This window comes from Piliocolobus tephrosceles, chromosome 2 (assembly GCF_002776525.5).
Source record: "Piliocolobus tephrosceles isolate RC106 chromosome 2, ASM277652v3, whole genome shotgun sequence".
NCBI lineage: Eukaryota > Metazoa > Chordata > Mammalia > Primates > Cercopithecidae > Piliocolobus > Piliocolobus tephrosceles.
The window spans coordinates 46268899-46292805 of NC_045435.1; the positions used below are offsets into that span (position 1 = coordinate 46268899).

Here is a 23907-nt window from a genome sequence, read left to right on the forward strand (position 1 = left end):
TGGCAGGCTTTGCCCTGGCTTTCAACTAGGTTTTCACATTTACTGTTGTCTGATTGTTCATAATAATATTTTAAAAAGATCTTTATTTCCCTTGTTTCCCCAAGCTGTTATATATCTTTCTGGGGGTCCATCTTATTAATTCATTCAAAGGACTAGTTTTGGGGTTTGTGCGTCTTCACCATTTCATTAATGTCCGCATGTCTTTCTTATTTTTAACCTTATTTTGGCTAAAAAAAAAAAAAAAAATAGTCAAGTAATAATAACAAAGGTACTTAAAGCTCTACATTTTCTTCCAAATACTGTTTTAGCTGTGTGCCACAAATTCTGACATTGTAGCATTTTCACTATCATTCAATTCTAAATATTTCTGAATTTCCTTTAGGATTTCAATTTTAACCAAAGACCTAGAGTGTTAAGACATTTTTGCTATAGTCTCTAACTTCATTGCATCCTACTTGGAGAATATAATCTGTAAATTTCTTTAGACTGAATAACGCTTCCTTTATGATCTAATACATGGTATATCTTTTACAAAGTTCCACAGGCGTCAAAAAAGAATGTGGGTTCTCTATATTTTAGGTAGATTCGCATACATGCAGTCAAGCTCATTGATAGCATTATACAGATCTTTGATATCTCTGCTTATTTTTGTCTGCTTTATTAATTTCTGGAATGGTATTTTTAAATATTCACTTCATTAGCTAGGTGCAGTGGTGTGTGCCTATAGTCTTACCTACACAGGAGGCTAAGCTGGGAGGATCACCCAAGCCCAGGAGTTCAAGACCGGCCTGGGTGATATAGTAAGACCCTATCTCTTAAAAAAAAAAAATTCACTTTAAGTTGGTTATATGCTTTTTATCCTGATGTATTTGGAAACTGCATACATTCTGGTGTATTTTCATTCTTGTTCTATTGTTTCTCTTATCCCTATATATCATCTTTCTCTATCCTCTATATTTTTGGTTTAAATTATATTTTGTCAGATATTAGGATTGCTATCCTAGCTTTTTAGGTTCATATTTGCCTGGTATATATTTCTACTCCTGTATCTTCAATATTTATGTGTCTTTCTATTTTGACGGTCTCAAGTAGACAACATAGAGTCAGATCTTGTATTTTTAAACCTAATCTGAGAATCCCTACACTTTAAACATTTTAACAGCTTTATTGAGATATAATTCACATACCACACAGTTCGCCCATTTAAAATGTAAAATTCAGTGATTTTTAATATATTTACCAAGTTGTGCAACCATCACCATTAACTAATTTTAGAATATTTTCATAATGCCAAAAGAAATTCTATATCCATTAAAAATCACTCCCTGTTTCTCCTGCCCTCCAGTCCTAGGCAACGACTACTCTAGTTTCTGATTTTATAAATTTGCCTATTCTGTTGGCAATCATTAAAAAATCAGGAAACAACAGGTGTTGGAGAGGATGTGGAGAAATAGGAACACTTTTACACTGTTGGTGGGATTGTAAACTAGTTCAACCATTATGGAAAACAGTATGGCAATTCCTCAAAGATCTAGAACTAGATGTACTATATGACCCAGCCATCCCACTACTGGGTATATACCCAAAGGATTATAAATTATTCTACTACAAAGACACATACACACGTATGTTTATTGCGGCACTATTCACAATAGCAAAGACTTGGAATCAACCCAAATGTCCATCAGTGACAGACTGGATTAAGAAAATGTGGCACATATACACCATGGAATACTATGCAGCCATAAAAAAGGATGAGTTTGCGTCCTTTGTAGGGACATGGATGCAGCTGGAAATCATCATTCTTAGCAAACTATCACAAGAAGAGAAAACCAAACACCGCATGTTCTCACTCATAGGTGGGAACTGAACAATGAGCTCACTTGGACTCGGGAAGGGGAACATCACACAATGGGGCCTGTCATGGGGAGGGGGGAGGGGGGAGGGATTGCATTGGGGAGTTATACCTGATATAAATGATGAATTGATGGGTGCTGACGAGTTGATGGGTGCAGCACACCAACATGGCACATGTATACATATGTAACAAACCTGCACGTTATGCACATGTACCCTAGAACTTAAAGTATATATATATAAAAAAAAAAATCTAACTCAAAAACTTCCAATGTCTAACTAAAGAGCAAATACCTGTAATTTAGGACACAGTGATTAAATCTTTCAGTGAATATTTACATTTGTTGGAAAATGGTGTTTTATTTTGTACCCATTCAATAAATTCCTTGGAATAAAAATAAATAAATAAATTTGCCTATTCTGTATATTTCATATAAATGGAATCATATAATATGTGATCTTTTGTGACTGTTTTCTTTGACTTAGCATAATATTTTCAAGGTTCACCCATGTTGTAACATGAATCAAAACTGTATTCTTTTTACCACTGAATAACATTCTACTTTATGGATATACCATAATTTATTCATCTATTCATCAACTGATGGACATTTGAGTTGTTTCCCCTTTATGGCTATTATGAATAATGCTTCAGTGAACATTCATGTACAAGTTTTTGTATATGAAAGCCTCTAGTTTTTGATTGGGAAGTTTAACCCATTTACATTTATTATGCTAACCTTACATTGAGACTTGTTTTTGGTATTACTTTTTTACTCTTTTTTTTTTTTTCCTCTTCACTTGTTTCCCGTGGACAAACAGAGTATTCCTGAGCAGTCAAAAAGTTATATATTCTATTTTGGTCTTATGGTGGGTGCCATTAAGACCAATTTTATACCATTTATTCCTATTGATGCTTATGCTTCTCAGTGTCTACTTTTCCCCTAAACAAGCTAAATGCTTTTTCACACTGCCATGTCTCTTTAGTATCTCTACTCCTACCCCTAGAGTTTAGAGTACTTTGCCTTCAACTCTTTAAAGATATTACATTCTTTCCACTTCTAGCATTGCTATGAAAAATCTGATGTCAGCCTGACGCTTGTTTCTTTGTAGGTGGTCTGCTTCTCTCTGGTATCTTTTAGAGATATTTTTTTCTCCAATTTCACTATAATATGTCCATGTGTAGGTTTTTCCTTAACTCTTCTGTTTGGCACTCTAATTAATTTTAACCTAAACTCTTTCATTTTGCATAATTATGGCATATTACCTCCATTATTTTTTCAAATAATAGTTCCTTCTCTACACTTTTATTTTTATACCCTCCAGGACCCTTATCATCTGGGTTTTGGTACTTTATTTTTTTCTCCACATCTTTCAGTGTTATATATATATATATTTGAGATGGGGGTTTTGCTCTTTTACCCAGGCTGGAGTGCATTGGTGTGATTACAGCTCACCGCAGCCTTGACCTCCCAGTCTCAAGCAATCCCCCCACCTCAGCCTCCCAAGTAGCTGAGACCACAGGCACACCACCACACCTGGTTAATTTTTAAATTTTTTGTAGAGACAGGGTCTCACTCTGTTGCCCAGGTTTGTTTTATATTATATATATAGTTAACCTTTCCTGATTCTGGGAGAGTTCTACAGTATAGTCTTCTAACCTATTAACTGGCTCTTCAGCTTTCGTCTTTTATGTATGATATTCCTTATCAGCTGCTCTGCTTATGTGTTTTGGGGAAGAATGAAAAGCCAAGTCCCAATCCATGTTAGAGACGGTAAACGAATGAGCCCCTTTACCCTAGAACCTCTGTTCCTCACTCAGATTTATTGTCACTCCACCAGGCAAATTCCCTGGCTAGAGTATGACCTTAAAAATCCCTGGAGGAGGCTGGGCGCGGTGGCTTAAGCCTGTAATCCCAGCACTTTGGGAGGCCGAGACGGACGGATCATGAGGTCAGGAGATCGAGACCATCCTGGCTAACATGGTGAAACCCCATCTCTACTAAAAAATACAAAAAACTAGCCGGGCGAAGTGGCGGGCGCCTGTAGTCCCAGCTACTCGGGAGGCTGAGGCAGGAGAATGGCGTAAACCTGGGAGGTGGAGCTTGCAGTGAACTGAGATCCGGACACTGCACTCCAGCCTGGGCGATAGAGTGAGAATCCGTCTCAAAAAAAAAAAAAAAAAAAATCCCTGGGGGAAGCAGCACCCGCCATTAGAGGGGGCCTCTCATGGCCTTGTCATCAATAGTTTGGAGGGGAAAAGATGGAGTATTTATTTATTTATTTATTTATTTATTTATTGTGATGGAGTTTCACTCTTGTTGCCCAGGCTGGAGTGTAGTGGCGCGATCTTGGCTCACTGCAACCTCCTGGGTTCAAGTGATTCTCCCGCTTCAGCCTCCTGAGTAGCTGGGATTACAGGCGCATGCCACCATACCTGGCTAAGTTTTTTGTATTTTTAGTTGAGTCAGCGTTTTAGCATGTTGGCCAGGCTGGTCTTGAACTCCTGACCTCAGGTGAATCGTCTGCCTAGGCCTCCCAAAGTACTGGGATTACAGGCGTGAGCGCCACCACATCCAGCCAAGATGGAGCTTTTAAATGGTCAAAGGCACCTGGTCGTTATCATCTGCTTTGGTCAACACCTTAATGGCAAAGCCTTTGCTGTCCTTCAGTATTAACCCTGCATTTGCACCAGTGGCCTGGGCTGCCACTGTTGCTGCAGTAAAGAGGCAGGTGAAGACTGCCCCAAGGCTCTGCTGAGGAAAGGCAGGGCAGAGCTGGGGAAGATTTCACATAGTTCTCTTCCACTGCATCCATCTCCTGTCCTCCTCAAGCTGCAGCCACCCACATTTCCCCCTGCAACCAAACCAGTTTTAGACACGTTTAGCTTTCCAAGTTTTTCTTAAAGGGTTTAGTTCCTGGTGTCCACATTGCTTCACAGTTTCTCCGGGGCAGGGAAGGAGCCAGCAGCTCAGGTCGGCTTGCCAGGTAGGTGAAAACCAGGCTGCCCTCAGTGGGTGTTTATATCTTGCAGAACAGATGTCCTGCTGGTTCTAGCTCTGGCTCTATTGATCTGTGGACACGACGGTTCTTGGGGAAATTTCTGACTATGGTTTTTGGGGTTCAGCCTAAAAATCCCATCTTATTTCAATAGAAGATTGCTGAAAACTGCCTATGATTTCACTTTCCCAGTCTCAGACCCTGGGACAGACATGCAGAGGTGAGGGACAGTGACTGAGCCTCTCTCAGGCTTTGGGTGCAGGCTGAGCCAGCCCAGGCCCTCCAGCCACTCCTCACAGAATGAGTCTGCCACCTGCTCCTCACCCTGGGCCTTCCCCCTGCTCTTATAAGATGCGTGACTAATAAGAAACCATCAAATGCTCTTCCAAAGTACTTTTAACATTTTACACTCCCACCAGCAATGTATGGGAGTTCTCGCTGCTGCACATACTTTCCACTACTTGGCATTTTCAGTTCAAAAAAAATTTTTTTAGCCATTCTAATAGGTTTCTAGTAGTATCTCATTTGTGGTTTTAATTTGCATTTCCCTAAAGACTGATGACATTGAACATCTTGTTTTAGATAGATGGTTTTTTTTAAAAAAAAACTATCTACTTTTGCAAAATGTATGTTCAAATATTTAGTCCTTTAAAAAAAAAAAACCAGGGCTTTCTTCTTGAGTTGTAAGAGGTCTTTATTCCAGAAATTTATATTTTTCTCCCAGTTTGTGGTGCACCTTTATATTTTCTTAAAAGTGTTTTTAGAGGAGAAGTTTTTAGGGTGAAGTCCAATCCATTTTACTTTTCACTATTTTTTTTCTTACTGTCCTAGGAAATTTTTGTTTTAAAATCACAAATATTTCCTTATGTTTTCCTCTATAAGTGTAATTTTAGCTCTTAAGTACAGGTCTATGATCCATTTTGAATTAATTATTGTGAGTGGTATGAAGTAAAGATTGATTTAATTTTTCCCATACAACTGTCTGGTTGTTCCAGCACCATTCCTTGAAAAGACTACCTTGTCACTTACGTTGATGAGACAAATGCTTACCACCTGGTTTCCCCCTCCTTCCTCTTGTTTTTTTAGCCCCTGAAGATTTTCCCTATGACCTTGTGAGTTCCCATATGCAATTAAAGGCGTATTTAATTTATGTTATCCAGTATTTCTATGTGCTTTGTAACAAGATGGTGTTTTCAGGCCATTTAGTGCACAGTGTTGCTGGAGACAGAAGCCTCGCCTTTGTTTCCCTCCTCTAGGCCCTGGGTGCACCTCCACAGGGTGGGGTGGGAGGAGACCTTGCCCACTGCTGCTGTGTGCTGACTGTACCGCCATCCTTCCTCTGGGCCTCAGTCTCCTTTTTTATAAAGTGAGGGTGAGGTGGGAGATCAGCAGGACTTGTTTTCCAAGCCTTGGTCACTGCCCTGCTGATGGAAGCAGATTGTAACAAGAACAACAAAAAAGCCGGCCCAAACCAGCTAGGACCATGATGGCGATGAAAGCAACCTCTAGTTGCCGTTGTTGCTCATTATATCCTAATTATAATACATTTGCATAGGACACTCACAAGTGCCAGGTTTTATGAATGATGCCATAGCAACACCCTGAATGTTACTTTATATGATTCCTGGAACTCCCTGCCCCTTTTCCAGAAAGTTCACAAACAACCCACCACTTATTTAGCATACAATTAAGAGTGGGTATAAACTAGCCCTGCTCTGTCTATGGAGCAGCCATTTTGCTGTAGCTGTTGCTGTAATAAACTTGCTTTCTTTCACTGTGGGCTGCTTCCTAAGCAAAGCCAAAAACTCTCCTGAGTTGAGCCCCAATTTTGGGGTTCACCTGCAGATCAAGGGATCAGACACCATGATCCCTGGGTTTCCTCCTTGTGCTAGTTTTTCTTGGATGCCTGAACAAGAAAGGATTCTCAGTAATAAGGGGAGACCCTGCTTCCATTTCCCAGAGGCCATGTGCTGCTGACCATTCCATGTCTCCCTGACAGGCTGATAACCTGGGAGGTGAGTAATGGGATGCCACCTACTCAGACACAGGTCACACACAGCAACGCCTCCTAACAAAACCCACCCTGTCGGTTTTAGCTCTAGCCGCACCCTCACTTCCTCCAAGGAGTCTTCCTAAAAACTGAGTCTTGGCTAGAGGAAAGAGCTACTCTGTGGATGGAAGAGACAGGAAGGTAGTTGGTAGAGGCTGCCTGCAAAGACTGGGGTGAGGCAGCAGCAGATGTGCCAGTGTTTACCCTACAGCATCCATGTGCATTGGGCCACAGCTTTTTCCTTAGAAAGACTTGGACCTCCCTATAGCCAAAACAACAACAGAAGGAAGCCCGAAGAGTCCAAAAACAGTTTATGGCTCAGTTCTCAGTTAATTGAGCACCTTTCCATCGTGCCTGGTTTGTTGGGGGCATCTTTGAGGGGTGAAGCCTTATCCTACTCTCCTGAGGTTTCCATGGAGAGAGGCTTCCCCTTTTCTCCCTCCTCCCTAAGGTGCATTTGATTCTGCAGCCCTGGACATTCGCTGGGCCTGTTCCACCAATGGGAGGCGTCCTGCCCATGAGCAGCTCATTTTTGCCCCTTTCAGTGTGGTGAGCACCGTGGGCAGGGCCAGGGCCTGCCCTTCAGAGACAGGTCTGTGTGCACAGTGCACGCGGCTGTTGACGTGCACATGCAGACTGCTTGGCACACCCACGCAAGCACACCTGAGCACACTGCCCACAGGGTAGGTCTAGGGTGGCAGGGGAGAGGCTTTGTTTCAGGCCCTTCATGAGCCAAGGTCTCCATTCCAGCCTTTACCAAGGTCTTGCCTTAGGGGCTGGAAGGTGTCAGCCTGCAAGGACAGAGGTGGAACTTTCTTTCCCTTGCCCTCCAATCCTTATCTGTCCTTGTGCTCAGAAGGGGAGGAGGGGAGAGTTGTTAGAGTCCCTGGAACCTGTGATAAACATCAAGGTCCTTCAATATCAAAGATACAAGCTTACGAATATCGCAAGTCATTTCAAATTCATTTCTAGAAGAACAAGTGTATAATTCAAAAAACATTTTTGAATGATACAAAGGATAAACATTAAAGCTCGGAAAATTCAGATTAAAAAAGCTTATATTACAGAGGAAACAAAAGCATTTCTAAGTGCAACATCTCACTAAATGCTGCCTGCAGCTCAAGCCCTGAACTCTGCTCTGGGCTGGGAGAACAAGGCTGACCTGGAGTCCTCAGCTGCTCCTGGAAAGGGCTCCCGTGAACCCAGACAAGACAGCCCAGAGCCGTGGGCCCAGAGCAGGGGTTCTCTTTGTCCCTCACAGGCACCCTCAGGGGCATGGGGAAACTTAGCCCCCAGAGGCAGTACTATCTTGGGCCCCTTGCTGCTGGTAGGGATTTCTAAGGCCTGTGGCTCAGGGAAGAAGCCCAAAATGCACCAAATGGCACTGTGGCTGGGCTCAGTGGGGATGTCGACCCCCAGGAGGCCACAGGGCTCTGGCTTTCAAGGCGTCACTGAAGGGTCCCTAGGGGTGAGCACTCTGTCATTCAGTCTCCCAGTCTGCACCATTCCCATCTTCCTCAGATCCCCCCTCAGTGATTTCTTCCCCATCACCCTCTTCACTCCCTCCTCACTCCATGCTTGCTTCTTCCTGCCCCTCCCTTCTTACTTGTTCCCCCTCCCCCCCCCCCCCCCCCCCCCCCCGCTCCTTCCTTGTTCCCCTCCCCCCTCCCCTCTTTCCTTGTTCCCCTCCCCCTCCTCCTCCCTTGTTTATTTGTCCTACTCTTCCTCTCTCCTTCTCCCTCCTCCATCTTCTTTCTTACCCTCTCCCTTCCCCGCTCACTTGTGTCGTCCTCTGTCTCCTTGCTCCTCCTCTCATTTCTCCCTTTGTCTCTTCTTCCCTGTCTTTGGCCTTTCTCTCTGCCTCTTCACTGTTCTCTTCTTGCTGTGTTTTCCACCTAGGCTATAGACTGAGCCTCCCCCACCCAGGAAGGGTAGGAGGTCCAGTTCAGTCCCATCTGGGCATCCCGGGCGTTACTGGGTCACCTATCCTGGAGCTACCCCTTGGAGGGAAGCATTTCTTTCCTTGAGCGTGGGAGGGCCTCAGCTGACTTAACTGGCCGCAGAGGAAGCTCTGTATTGGGGAAACCGAGTTTCCAAGGACTTGACCTGGAACAATTCTGTTGGGGGCCTCACAGAAGACAGACTGAGCTGGGTCTGTCCTTCCCCAGAGCCTCACCCCGATGCTGGAGGCCCGCTTGTTTATTACGGAGGCTTGGAGGACAGGGTGGGAGACCGGGGAGGCAGGGCTGGGCTGGCAGGAAGCCCCGGCACCCCGGTCCGGGGCCTGGCTCACTTGGCTGCCGCCAGGATGGCACTACTTCTTGGAGGCCTGCTTCTTCCCGCTGGTTACCTTGCTGTTCCTCCTGAGAGGATGTAGCTCCACTTCAGGCTCTTTTGCCCTAAAGATCAGAATAGAGAAAGCGACTGCTGAGGGCTGGGCGGGGGAAGGCCTGTTCTTCACAGTGCCCAGAGCCCAGGCCTGATAGGGCCAGGACGGGCAAAGCCCTCTCCCTTGCACAGGTGAGGCTGTCTGGGTGCTGCTCCAACCAGAGGGTCCCAGTGGCACCTGTGACCTTTCTACATGCTCCTAATTTTGCTTTTCTATCTTCATGAGAAATATGCGATCTCCACGCCATGCTGAATGCGTGATTCATTTCATGGTTACCGGCACCAGCAAGTCAGGGGCTTTTAACAGGTGCAGCAAGTTTCTTGCAAAGAGGTAGCAGGGCTGTCTCCACCCTTCTCAGACTAATGGGTCTGGGCTGTGGGGTTTTGCTGCAAAGTCCTCGAAAAGCCTCTATCTCTACCACCCAGACCACTGCAAGCAGCTCCAGGGCAGCCTGCATGCCCGCCCAATATTGTGTTGATGTCAGGCTAGATGTCAGGGATGGTTGGACATGACCCAGGCCTGGGGGGAAGTGACTTGCCCAAGGCCAAATAGCCCTGAGGTGGCCTGCTGTGAGCCATGCCCATTCTGGCAGCGGGTGTGGTCACCTACTTCTCAGCCTCCACAGGTAACTCCTTCTCCACATAGTCTTCCAGGGCCAATGAGGAGCTGCTTCCTTGGATATCTTCTGACTCGGCTTTCTTGGCTGATTCAGAATCCTCCAGGCTCAGGACAGAGCTGGGAGCACTGCAGAGGAGGCAGGGTTGGGGGGCAGTGCTCAGGGCCCAGGGTGCGCTACACGCTATCCCGTCAGTGTTCTGGCAGCCTAGACAGACAAGGACACACGTGCTCCTCCTCCTGAGGGCGGCGAAGGGAGAATCTGACCCCCTTAGGGACCCAGTGACACGCTGGAAGTTGGCTTCCCTGGTTTCTGTTTTGGGCTGGATTGGCCCTAACCCACAGCCTGCTATACTCGCACCCCAACACTGACTATGGCAAATGCCTGCAGTGGGGTGGGAGGGCTCCGTAAGTGACCATAGGAGAGATGACAAGAGGCAAAGGAAATGTGTCATCATGTGTAATATTGTGGGCTGAACACATGTGCCCCCAAATACATATGTAGAAATCCTAAACCCCGAGACCCCAGAATGTGGCCTTATTTGGAAATAGGGTTGTTGCAGACATCATTAGTTAAGATGAGGCCATAGTGGAGGAGGGTGAGTCCAATCCAACATGACTGATGTTCCTCTACAAAGGGGAAATTTGGGAGAACGCCATGTGAGGATCACAGTTCTGTGGCCACAGGCCAAGGAGCTACCAGGAGCGGGGAGCAAGGCCTGCGACTGAGCCACCCTAGCGGCTTCTGGGAGAGCGTGGCCCTGCCCACACCTTGATCCAAGCTTCTGGCATCCAGAACTGCGAGAGGATGAATTTCTGTTGTTTCAGCCACTCAGTCTGGGTCATCTTTGTGTCTTAGGCTGTTCGAGCAGCTATTACAAAATACCATAGGCTGGGTGGCTGCGAAACAACAGAGGTTCCTCTCCATTCTGGAGGCTGGGAAGCCCGTCATCAAGGACCCGGCAGGTCCAGTGCCTGGTGAGGACCCGCTGCGTCATAGATGGTCGTGTTCTCATAACTTCACACAGGGAAAGGGGCGAGGGTCCTTCTGGGGCCTTTTATAAGGGCACTAATTCCATTCATGAGAGCTCCATCCCATGAACCTCCCCAAGGTTCTGCCTCCTAAACCACTGCCCTGGAGGTGAAGATTTCAACACATGAACTTTGGGGGGACACAGACTTTCAGACCACAGCCCCTTGTTACAGCAGCTCCAGCAAACACACACGTGGCTATTCCTCACCTTTGTGCCACACCTCACAGCTTTGCAGCCGTTCACTGTCGGTGTTTCTGAGTTACAGGATGTTTCTGAGATTCACAGCAGCCCTGGGAAGGAGGCAACTCAGGGACATTTGTCCCATTTTCCTGACAAGGGCCCTGAAGTCCAGAGAGGCGAGTGGGCTTATTCACAGGCACCTAGTAAGTCAATGGCAGAGACAGGACTGGCCCATGTATGCACTGTCTAGTCACTTGGTCTTATTTACTGAGCCTCTACTATGCACCCGGCCCTGAGGAGTTTACAACCTGGTGGGGGTCGTGGGTAGCAGTATCTGGTGCTGAAAGAGGGGGCATGGCTTGGGGAGGGGGCTTGAGGCAGCTCTGGGAGTATGTGGCTAAGTCGGGGCTGGGGATAGGAAGTGGGTGTGGAGGGACTGTCCAGGCAGGGGCTTAGAGCAAGAAACAGTGTGTACAGGCTGTGTAAATCTGTTTTGTTTGTATAGATCAAGCAAGGGAATCAAAGGTGACTTGCTTAAGGCCAGGGCCTTTCAGAGACAAGAGGAGACAATAGCCTACCCCATCATTTCAAGGGCACTAGAAAAACTAAACACCAAGAAATGCCGAGACAGGGCCTCAGAATCTGGGTGTATGCACAGTGTTTACATTTGGCAAATTACCGCCTCTTTGCAGCCCCTTCCCTCCAACCCGGCCCCACAAGGAGCACACACACAAAACTAAGCTGACCCTTTAAATGCCTCTCTTAGAGGCCTGCCTGACCCTTTGAGAAGGGGTGGACTGTGGAAGTGTCTGGGCCTATGGTCCAGTCCCTGCCATTCTCAGAGGGCGGGAGGTGCAGGGTAGGCTGATGGGCTCCTCCAGGGCTCCCCTAGAGCCCCAGCCCAGGGTGGATGGGGAGGAGGTCCCGGCAACTCTGTTTGGTGTTGGGTGCTTGGGGAGTGCAGGGGAAAAGGCTCAGAAAGAAGCATGGTCCCCCTCACCTGGACATTTCATTCATTCTTTCTTTCATTCATTCCCAGAGCATTTCCTGAGCACCTCCTCCCCGAGCTCAGCTCCAAGACTAAATACCTATAGCAGGCCCTGAGTTCACAGCCAGCCGCTCAGTCCCAGCAGTCGGGAAATGTCCCCACCCTGGGCACTGGCCTCCTCCCTGTTCTCCCTGTCTCCAGCCTCACCTTCTCCCATCCAGTGCCCCCACCCCATGCCCCACCAGAGGGCTGGTCCTCTTTGATCTGGCCTTGTCTCTTCTACTTAAAGCCAGTCTGTGGTTCCCTGATGCTTGCAGTGGTAAGCTCCAGCCCCCCGGCATGATGCCTGGTTCAGGGTCTGTCATAATCTGGCCCAAACTACCAGCATGTTTTTCTAATAGCCTGTCTTGGCAGCTCCCCTAAATCCACAGCCCTCCTGCTCACAGGTTCCTGCAGTGCACTGTGCCCTTGCCTGCCCTAGCCCCTCCCTGAGTGCTTTTCCCTCTCTTCCTTTGCTGGGCCGTCTTCTTATCCTTCAAGGCCAGCCTCCCAGGTCCCCTCCTCTGCAAAGACCCCTGAACTCTCACAGAAGGCGAGATTTCCTCCACTGTCCCCTCTGCCTCCGTGCTTATTATGGCACACTGCTCACAGCTCTATGAACCTGCCCTGCAAGTGCCTTGGCAGGATTTGGTCTCAGTGCCTTGGCACCTCCTGTGTCTGGCTCTTAGCCAGGCATGAGTGAGTGAATGAACAAATGAACCAAATGATGGAGACATCAGAGGACTATGAACGACCAGGCCAGCAGAGCCACACAGCTGTCCTGCTGGGGTGACAAGAATACTCATGTCCCTGCCGACAGTGGGCCAGGTGCTTCTCTGGAAGATTGATCTAGAGGTTGATTCTGAGACCATCCTTGGTCAGGGGTAAGCAAAAAAGGCCATCTGGGGCTTTGCAACAGGCCAGCCCCTCCAGGAATTTCAAAGCCTTTGTACTTGCCACAGTGAAAAGGAAAGTGTCTGCAAGAACAGGCCCTTGTCAGGTGTGGAGCCCACCTCCCTACAGCTAGCCCACTGTTTATGAACATTGTAGCTAGCCCACTGTTTATGAGCCCCTGGTCTATTTCAGGAAGGTAATTTCTCTCTACTCAGCCCCCACTCAGGCCCCAGTCCAGAAAAGAGGTAGTTTTAACGCCATCCTCATCCATCTTTACTGTCTGCTCCTGTGACAAGCTCATGATACCCTGCTTAGCCCCAACCCAGTCCCTGCCAGGTTCATGAATCTAAAGTCCAACTCTGACCAAGCCTCTCTCAGTTCAAGAACCTTCAATAGCTCACCATTGCCTGTAGGATCAAGTCAGGAAAGCCTATGTCTGCATGCCTTTCCCCTGCCTGTCCAAAGGGCTTCCTTGGGCTGAGTGGGGTACGGGGTTGCTGGCATGAGCAGCTGGTAAGAGTGGACTGCTGTTCCTCAGAGCAGAATCATAGAGGGAGAGCCTGGCGGTGGCTGGCTCCTTGCTGAGCACGGGGCCCGCTCTCCACAGCTCCATCCTTGGAGGGGTTTTAGTGTATGCCGCAGACGAGGGTATGGGCCCCCTGCATAGCTGATCCAACTAGAGACCTGGTCTCCTCACCCTGTGCCCTTCCCAATCCCCTGCCTAACCCTCCTGCCTCCACCCAGTCTCTTCCTGCCTCTTCTGAGGTGGGCAAGGGGCAGGGGTGTTACCAAGTGGTGCAGCTGTACAGCGCTTCCCCTCCCATCTGGATAGCATGTTATGGGATACAAAGCCTCTTGAGGCTCACACTGGTGTTTCTGTAGCACTCTGTCTTTATCAGGTCTCATTCCAGTTGGTAGTGTGGTCTGCATTTCACAGAGCATTTGACAGTTTATACGGTGCTTTGTTCCTTCTAGAGTGTCTTATGGTTTACAAAGTGCTTTTCAGGGTAGCAGGCACATTACAGTTCGGAGAACACTTTACGGGGCTCACAGTAGCTTACGGAGTGCTCTGCTATTCTGGAGAGCAGGCCCGTGAGGGCACGCAGCAGATGCTTTCTGGTTTACAGGGCATATTGCTGCTCCCAAAGCCCTTTCTGATTTTGGGGGCAGGTGGCAATTTACAAAGGATTTTGTCTTTTACAGAATGCATGACAGTTTGCAAAGTGCTCTGTGGCTTACTGGGTGCATTAAAGTTTACACAGGGCTTTGCAGTTCACAGGGCACATGACAGTTTAAGGAACACTTTGTCATCACAGGTACACTCATCTCCGACAGGTTCTGATCCTCTCAGCTCACTCCTCTAAGAACGGTCCAGAAAGAACTACGCCCCCCTGTCCCACAGGGAGGGGACTGAGGCCCAGCAAGGGCAAGGCCAGGTTTGTGGCATCGCCTGGGCACACTGTCCCTCCAGGGCACCTCCCTACCCTGGCTGGGCCTCCACTTTCCCTTCTCTAATATGGGCGCTCAGGGCCCGGGGTCATCTTTTCTGCAGGAAGCTCACCCACCAGACTCCCACATTGCCTAGCAGCTGGGGTTGGAGCCCAAGGCTTCACTCTCCTCTCCCCACCACCCCATGCCAGGCCCACGGGCAGCACCACAAAGGGGCACTGCCAGGTGCCTCCACCCCAGACACTTGTGAGGGCTCCAGGACACCAGGTCTGGCACATTCCTATCCTGGGGATCTAGCTGGCTAGCAGACGAGGCAGACAGTTGACCAGTTAACTCCAGTCCTAGGTAGATGGAGACCAGCCTTTCCAAGAGGTCCTAGCAGGAGGGTGTGACAATGGAGGGCAAAGCAGAGGCCCCCAGCCCTCGCTGGTCTCGTGCGCTCCAGGACATCTTTCACAGTGAGTCAGAGCCGTCGTCCCGACAAAGCTGCCCAGCCACGCTCCTCAAAGCTTCCCACAGCTCTGCCCACACTCAGGAAGGGGACAGCCGCCCTGGCTGGGGGTCAGGCCACCTGCACTTGGCCTCTAGCTACCCTAGTGCCCCACCTCTTCACCTACGCACTCTCTGCATCCTGGGTGCTGTCAGGCTGAGCTAAGAGGGCCAACTGCCCTGCCCGCCTGGTGGGCCCTTCACACTCCTGTCACCACTGGTCTCTTGGGTCCAGTCCTGGTCTCTTGGGTACCTCGTCCCCACTGCCGTGTGAGTGCAGCAGGGCAGCACCTCTGCTCACTGGCACAGATAGGGGCCTGCAAATACTGACTAGTGTGTGACCCCCTGCCCCCCGCCGGCTGCCCCTGAGGGTGATGAGGGAGGTAGGGGGAGAGTAGTGACTGTTGTGTGCAGGTGGACACGGTGCAGACTCATGATCTCTGCATGTGTTCTGGGCTGTCCTTCCCAGCCCGGCTACTGCTGGCTGCTCAAAAGCTTTCCTGGCAGCTCCAGCCTCCTGAGCCCTACCAGGTGTCAGAGCTCTCTCGGTCCCCTCCATCTGGGGGCCTGGAAGCTTTCGGGAGTGAGGATGAGCCCTTGGCCCCTCCAGTCCCTATTGTGCTGGCGCCCAGATGGGAAGAGTCTGGCAAGGACAGGGGCCGAGCCAGGTGTGGACCCAGCGCCCCACACAGGGCTGCCCTGGGGAGGGGATCACTATCTGCCACATAAGAAAGGAGAAAAGGCACAGGCTGAGTGGGGCACAGGGAGGCTCCAAGCCACACACAGCTCTGGTCTTCAGTCAGTCCTGGCCCCGAGCTGGGCTGCTGTTTCCTGAGCTCAGAGCCTTCTGTGGTCTTATCTTGGGGCAGCCCACTGGGCCCTCCACTCCCAGAGGCCCCACAGCCTCCCCCAGTTGTGTCTGGCCTGGCAGGCCCTCACCCCTCTGCTCTGTTTGTCAGAAGGCAGTCTACCTGCCATGTGACAGCTCGCCCCAGGCCCTGCTGGAGTTCATGAGGCCCCCGTGGGGACCCCTTCTTCCCCAGCACCCACGGCCTGGCTCCTTTGTGGGTTCCTCTTCCTGTTCCTGGCCCTTGCCTCTCCATGGTGGCTTCACAGATGCCAGGCCCACATTAAGAACTCTTTCTGTGGCCAGCTCCTCTGAGGAAAGAGAAGGCTGAAGTGCCCCCAGCCTGGTGGTCACCCCAGCCTGACTGGACCTGGCTTCCAGCCCAGCTTCCCTGCACCTGCTCTGCTCACCTACTGCTTTTCTCTCCACCTCCTCACCTCCACAGGATTTCCTGGACTCCTCCCCCTACACTTGTGCAAAGCCAAGTCTACTCTGGATAAGGGAGACATGAATCCCACCAAGCAATGGTGAGTGCCTCCCTTTCCTAGCACTCCAGATGCAAAGCTGTTGGCCAACATCCCTCAGTAAACAGAGGACGTAGAAAGCAATGTCAGCTCCTGGCACTGCAGACTCGCTTGCTCTAGGCACGGATACTTCTGATTTCAGAGACTGTTTCCAGCATAATGGTCTCTCACGCTAACCCTTCCATGGCCTCTGACCATCAGCCTTCCAAACCTAAAGGTGAACATTTATTCTTTCCCCCAAACCATCCCTTAGCAACTGAGCCTGCTCAGACCTTGATTCAGCCATCTCTTCTCCCTCAAGGGTACAACTGATCAGCAAGCCTTCTATGTATTCATCCTGGTTGCATATTTAGAAAATAAACGAACAGGTCAATCACAGAGGTCTGCCCTTTAGGCTGCTGCTGAACCTCACTCACTGGTGTGTGGCTGCAGAAGCTACTATCTGAACCACATGTATCCACCTTGTCCATGAAGACATTGTGAGATTTCAGCCAGCATCTTCTGGAATCCAGGTGATGGAGGCCAACAGCACGTCTTGCACTACTAAACCAGTCACCCTGCTGGAAGAGGAACTGGGGTGGATGGAGTACTTTTCAAACATGTCCATGAATTTTTCGACACTCTTTCCCCATCAAGAGGTAGTGTCTAATTCCTCTCCCCCCCACCTTGAATATGGGCTGGCCCTAGGGACTTCAGTGCGGTGGAATGTGTGATGCTGCATGTCTTATGAGGCTAAGGCATGAAAGGCAAGACAGCTTCTTGCTGGCCCTTTCCTGGGAAGCTCCCTCTTGGAACCCAGCCACCATGTTGTGAGGAAGCCCAGGCCACCTGGAGAGGCTGTATTTGAGTGGTCTGGCTGACAGCCCACACTGACCACCAGGCATGGGAGTTCACAAGCCTTGGAGATGACAGCCCCAGACAACTTCTGACTGCAATTGTATGACAGACCTTCTCACCCCCGCCAAACAAGAACCACTTAGCTGAGCCCAGTTTGCACCAGGACCATGACAGAGAATAATAATAATAATAATAATAATAATAATAATAATAATAATAAATGATTGTGTTGTTTATCCTACAAAGCTTGGGTGGTTTGTTTCACAGATACAGATTACAGGAATGACTGCTATGGCAATGCTTTCAATTAAAGATTCCATTTCCTTTTTTCACCTAAGTGCTCTTAAACCATCAACCCACTTGGCTATTCTAGGATTAGGAGGAGTCCTACTGGTTAATAGTTTCACGAATCTGCCTCTTTCCATTTCCAAGAACCTAGACTATCTTGTGTGCATGCTTCTAGTTTGTCAAGGGTAGGTAGTAATCTCAGTAAATGTGGCTATGTGCCAGCACTTCCCATGTGCTGACTCCTCTAATCCCCATAACCCAATACAGTGAGTCTCACTCTACAGACAAAGAAGCTGGCGCACAGAGAGGGTGAGTGTTTTGCACAGGTCACACAGCTATAAAAGGTGGCCAGATTCCTTAAGCTGTCATTTCCTACTAAAGAGCATCTTCCTTTTGAAGACATCTAGAACCAAATAAGAGCTATGTCTCTTTGTAACTACTTTCTGGCATCCCTCATTGTGATCGTCTGAATGTCTATGTTCCCCCAAATTGATATGCTGAAATCCTCATCCCTAAGGTGATGGTGTTGGCAGGCAGGGCCTTTGGGAGGTAAGGCGGTTATGAGGGTGGGACCCTCATGAATGGGATTAGTGTCCTTATACAAGAGGCCCCAGAGAGACCCTCGTCCTTTCTGCCATGCAAGGACACAGCAAGCAGGCGCCATCTATGAACCAGGAAGCAGCCCTCGCCAGACACCAAATCCATTGGCACCTTGGTCTTGGACTTACCAGCCTCCAGACAGTGGGAAATAAATGTTCAACAGGCTAAGATATTCACTCCCCGTGCACCATAGCAGGCTAGCCTTCTTCTGAATGTTTCTGAAAATGCCCTTGCTGGTCCTCTTTGGCATCTTCCTGCATCCTCAGCTCATCTTCAGCCTGGGCCCTTCCCAACAGCATCCCCCTGTCCTGTCCTGTCCTGTCCTGCCCTTGGTGCGTCTGTCTTTCTCCCTGGGATTGTTGGTGACTGGTCTTCAAGGACCACCAAGCCCTCTCCCTCTTGGAGTCTCAGGCAGTGGGGTCTCAGTGACTTTTCTGTCTGCACCTTTCACCATCTGCCCCTCCTTACCATCCACAGGCTCCTCCTGGGCCTGCCTTCCCTGCTGAGTGCTCTGAGTTGCGGGGGTCACTTGGCATGACCTCCTCAGTTCCTCCAGAAGTAGGTTCCCCCACTTGGACAAGGCCCAGACTCAGCTTACTGCAGTGAGATGGGCATTAGGGACTCCTAGAAAACTGAGGGTCCTGTGTGGGAGTCGGGGGGTGCCCAGACTCAGTGCTGTGGGGGTGCAGTCACAGGACTTAGGGCTGCATACCCCAGGTCTGCGTATAAATAACACTTTCCACATGCCTCATTATTTGCTTCACAGTTCACAAAGCTCTTTAACAAACACACTTTCATGAGATCCTCACAGCCTCTCAAGGTGGGCATTATTTCCTCATTTTAAAGGTGAGGAAACAGAGGATTAGGGAGGGAAACTGATTCCCCACAGTCACCCAGCCAGTAGAGTGCCGCAGGGGCTCCAACCTCATCCTGCAAGTGTCTCACTGCACCGTGCTGCCCAGGCGGTCTCAGATCTGCTCATGCTCCCCTAATGCAGTCTTCAGGCGCTTCGTGCAGCGCAGGCTCCTTCCTGGACTAGGCTGTAATCTTCTTGAGCCACTCAAAGCTAGGTCTCTCGGCTCAAGAAGATCATCTCATGAGAGCTGGGCCCAGGAGGTGCTCAACAAGTTGGCATCACCTTGTTGAAAAGCCCAAGCTCAGAAGCCCAGAGGCAGATTTAAGCCAGCACTTCCCGCTATCGGGGCCTGGGATCACTTCACGGATGTCCTTTGTCTGTGTGGGGAGGCTGAGGCAGGAGGATCACTTGAGCCCAGTCATTCAGGGATGCAGTGAGCTATGATCGTGTCACTGTACTCCAGCCTGGGCGACAGAGTTGAGACCCTCTCTCAAAACAAACGAAAAACCAAAGCAGAAGCGGGGCCCAGCTTGCACATGAGGTGGTGGTAGGGTGTGGTGGGACAGAGAGGGGGTGTAGCCAGAGCTCCTGCCCACCAAACCTGTCTAGATTATTCCAACAGAAACAGGCACTATGCAAGCATTCTCATGTCCCCAAGATCTCCAAGAGGGCCCTTTTCCCAAACTTGTGTCCCAAAGAAACCCACAACATGGCCTTGCTCACACAGCCCCTCCCACTCTGCACCCGCTCCCATCCCTCCCCTGCCCACCTGCAAAGTCCTCCTGCTGCAGTTTTTACCATGTGTGCCACAGGTGGAGGCCTCCTACCTCCAGCCCCCCTCCCCACTCCATCCCTTCCGCTCCGCTCTCCTCAGTTCCCCTTTCTTTTTTTTTTTTTTTTTTTTTTTTTTTTTTTTTTTTTTGAGACAGAGTCTCGCTCTGTCGCCCAGGCTGGAGTGTGCAATGGCCGGATCTCAGCTCACTGCAAGCTCCGCCTCCCGGATTCGCGCCATTCTCCTGCCTCAGCCTCCCGAGTAGCTGGGACTACAGGTGCCCGCCACCTAGTCCGGCTAGTTTTTTGTATTTTTTAGTAGAGACGGGGTTTCACCGTGTTCGCCAGGATGGTCTCCATCTCCTGATCTCGTGATCCGCCCATCTCGGCCTCCCAAAGTGCTGGGATTACAGGCTTGAGCCACCGCGCCCGGCCCTCAGTTCCCCTTTCACAGCCCAAGTCTCCTTTCTGCCCTCCATCCCTCCCCAGGCCCATCCCTCATCCTGCGTGTTTCCTGTTTTACCTGAATTTGTAGTCGTCAGGCAGGAAGTAGCCCATCTTGCAATCCTGTTGAGACCGGAAGATCTGTTTCAGCAGATTCTGCTTGCTGAGGCCATATCCATTCAAAACACGGCCCCCAAAAAGGAGCTTCCCCCCAGCAAACATCTGTTGACAGGAAGGAAACGAGGAGAGATCCTCAGCGCATCAGCACAGCAGTGTCTACTGATAAGACAGGCGAGTTTGGAATTTCACTAGGACAGTACCACAGGCCTCTCAGAGCTTGCACCGTGAGGCAGGCCTTGGGTGGCTGGGGAAGGAGTGCTGCCTTCCATGAGTTGCCCAGGGAGGTAGGCTGAGTCCAGCCCCTGTCCAGGCTGGGATGGTGGGGTTGCCCTATGACTTAGGGGCCTGGGCAGGGGTTTGGCTCAGCCATACCTCCCTGGGCAACTTGGGGAGGGCAGCACTCCTTCCCTTCTGCCTGCTTGGCCACCCAGCTCAAATGCACTTCACATACAGCCCCACAGAGCCCTGCGGCCAGAAAGCTGTTCCCCTGCTGTGTATGTATCTTTCAGCTCACCCCATGGAATGGGGGCCCCTTGAGGGCAGGGCTCCCACCCCCACAGGTCAGTCCTCAACAGGTAGACACCTATCCAAATATTTCTGTGCAAAAATATTGATGGCAGCATTATTTGTTCTGGCAAAAAAAAATTACAAATAACTTAAATGTCAACAAAAGCAGCACAAATAGATAAAATGACAGACTTTTCACTTTGGGAGGCCAAGGTGGACGGATCACAATGTCAGGAGTTCGAGACCAGCCTGGCCAATATGGTGAAACCCCATCTCTACTAAAAATACAAAAATTAGCTGGGTGTGATGGCGGGCACCTGTAGTCCCAGCTACTTGGGAAGCTGAGGGAGGAGAATCACTTGAACCCAGGGGGCGGAGATTGCAGTGAGCCAAGATTGCGCCACTGCACTGCAGCCTAGGTGAGGGTGTGAGACTCTGTCTCAAAAAAAAAAAAAAAAAATGACAGACTCTTACACAGTGGTTAAAACTCAGGTGTTATAAACTATATAAGGACATGGGGGAAATGCTCATGGTATTTTAATTTAAAAAGAAGAATTGCAAAGAATATATGCAGAAAAGGACTGCAAAGGTCAGACACCAAAACGTTAGCATGTGGTGGTCCTTGCAGGTGCCAGATACATATCTGTGGGATGAGCAAATGAGACTCTCTGGGTGATCTGATGATGTCATTATTTTCTAAATTGTATTTTCTAAGCTTTCCATAATGAGCATGTGTAAGTATTTACAGTGAACATTTTTTAGGATAAAGCCGTTTAAAAACAAACAGATGAAGGGAATTTGATTTGTTAGGTTGAATGTCACCTGTCCCTTCAGTCTCCTGGGATGGGGGACACATGGGGTCCTGGGCTCCAGCCCCAGCTCTGTGTGCTGGGTGACTCTTGGTCAGTCTTCCTGCTCTCTGGGCCTCAGCCAGGGTGGGGAGATAATTCCACAGCCCCTCCCTTCTTCTCCTCTCTCCTCCTCCTCCCACATGTGTGATTCTGCAGGAGCAGAGGTGGCTGCAGCTGGGTGGCAGGCAGTGGATGGCAAGTCCCTGCTGGCTCACCAGAATCATCCCCTGCACCACAGAGTTCTTCTTCACCATCAGGGGAGGGTCCTCCTGCAGGGGGCTGTCCAGGTCATACTGTAGCAGGCGGTAGGAGTCATACCGGCACTGCCAGGAGAGAAATATGAGAACTGGTCACCCCCATGCCAAGAAGATGTACCTGAATTGCCATATTCCTGGCTAGGCCAGGTTCCCCCTGAGTCCTGGAGCCCTGTACAACTCCCTCTCTCCAACTCCTCCTGCTCCAGGAGCCCTTGGGCCTGCATGCACACCTCCCATGACTGTCCCTTGAGCATGTCCCTGGATCTGATTAGAGCCTGCTAGGGGAGAAGGCCATTTCCGAGGTGGCTGCCCCACATGTGACGCCCACTAGCCTGGCCCTCTGGGGTCCACAGAATGTGACTGCTCCCTTGCCCTGGGGGTAGCACTGCAGAGGTTTGAAGATGGGAACTGTGTTCTTGGGTGGACCCATTTCCAGGCTTTTGAGTCTACTTTATACAGCATAAAGAATTCCTCCACTCCCCTACCCATTGCTGGCAAGCCCCTCAGGACCCTCCCAGTCACTATATCCAGGGAGAGGACCTGAGCTGAACCCATACCTCAAGGTAGGGTCTGGGCAATTCAGAGGAAAGCTGGCCTCTCTCCTCTCCTTTCTGCATGCCTCAGATCTATTAATACAGCCAATGTGCTGTCTTCCCATTTTATCTGCCTTTATTTCCAGGTGCCTCCAGCTATCCTTTCAGTCTCCAATATGAAACTCAGAACCACACCCAGTGTTCTAGCTGTCAGGGAAAGAGAAAGCGGGGAACATTTGTGCATTCACCAAAGACACCCTAATCTGACACCTGCTTCCAAGTCTGTCCTCTAGGCCTGCTGCCCACTCCTTTATGAACTGCCTCAGGCCACACCCTGTCCTCACGCTGCCCATGGCTGGGGTCGGCCACCTGAGCACTCCAATTGCTTAGGGACAACTATTAGCAAACAACAGTTAGCCCCATGATAAGTGAAAGTCAGCTCTAAGCTCCCCCGTGGGCAGGATTTTATCTGTCTCTACATGGACAGACACACAGAAGGAACTCAATACATGCTCACTGGATTCAACTAAATTGGAGGTTGGCTCTGGAAAACAAACATGGCTTTGCTGTATGGGACAAATGAAAAGGCTTGTGGCTGAGTCTATACTCTTGGACTGAGAGTCTGCTCAGAAGGTCTGGAGCACAGACCTGAGGGTGGGCATGCCAGAGTCAGGGAGGGGCCGCTCCTGGGAGGAGGGTGTCCACACAGAACTCCCACCCCTGGTGTACATGAAAACCCAGAACTCTGCAGCAGCAAATGGGAAATGGGCAAAGACAGCAGATTCTAGGAGACAGGAGGGCAAAGAGGGCTTGAAGGAAGTCACCACGTGGACACCCAGCTCATATGCTCATGTTCTATCCTTTGCTCCAGTTGGTCTGGGGTTGGGGCCAGCCTTCAAACTGTGCCAATGCTGCTGGGAATGACTGCACGCTTGGAGGGTTACATAAGCCTGATAGGTGGGAACGATTCTACTGCAGCGATGCGTAGGCTGGAGTGCGTTCCATGGGCCTAAAGACTCCCTTTAGACCTCAACCACAATCAGCTGGGACCTTGAGCCATGCTTCTCTCCTGTCCCCCTTCGCACAGGCCACTGCCTCTTCCAGGAACATTAATCACCTGCCAAAACCCCACTCAACCTGGACGGCCCTCCGGATCCCCAGGAGGCAGCAGGCGCATGTTCCCAGGCTTCTATGTGCCCAGAGCTGTCCTCTCACGGCCTCACTGGCGGTGCTGGAGTTGCTGCCACACTGGGAGCTCCTCTAGGGCCCGGTTTGCATCTGAGTCATGCTGGGTTCTCAGGCCTGGCTCATGCCCAGCACATAGTGGGTACTTATGACAGTCTACAAATATTTTCAGAGCCCTGAGGATTCAGTGGTGAGCACGGCCCGTGCTCTAAATATTCACACCAACAAACAGTCACAAACTGGAAGGAAAGGACAGTGCCCTGATTTTGTCTCAAGGGTCAGAAGAGGGCCTGACCCTTATGT

At 49.8% G+C, this 23907-nt stretch overlaps 1 protein-coding gene across 2 annotated transcripts in view; it reads right to left on the reverse strand.

The window, feature by feature from the left end:
- Window positions 1-9060: 9060 nt before the first annotated feature.
- The window catches only part of C2H3orf20 (chromosome 2 C3orf20 homolog), a 93316-nt gene continuing 78469 nt past the window's right edge, over window positions 9061-23907 (reverse strand). The window contains exons 13-16 of one of the 2 annotated variants that reach the window (XM_023216164.2): window positions 21845-21952; window positions 20231-20373; window positions 9906-10040; window positions 9061-9306 (exon numbers count right to left, since the gene is read on the reverse strand). In XM_023216164.2, the coding sequence (XP_023071932.2) occupies window positions 9222-9306; window positions 9906-10040; window positions 20231-20373; window positions 21845-21952 (471 nt within the window). In that variant the 3' untranslated portion in view covers window positions 9061-9221. The remainder of the gene's footprint in view (window positions 9307-9905; window positions 10041-20230; window positions 20374-21844; window positions 21953-23907) is intronic. The other variant, XM_023216174.3, reaches the window with a different exon arrangement.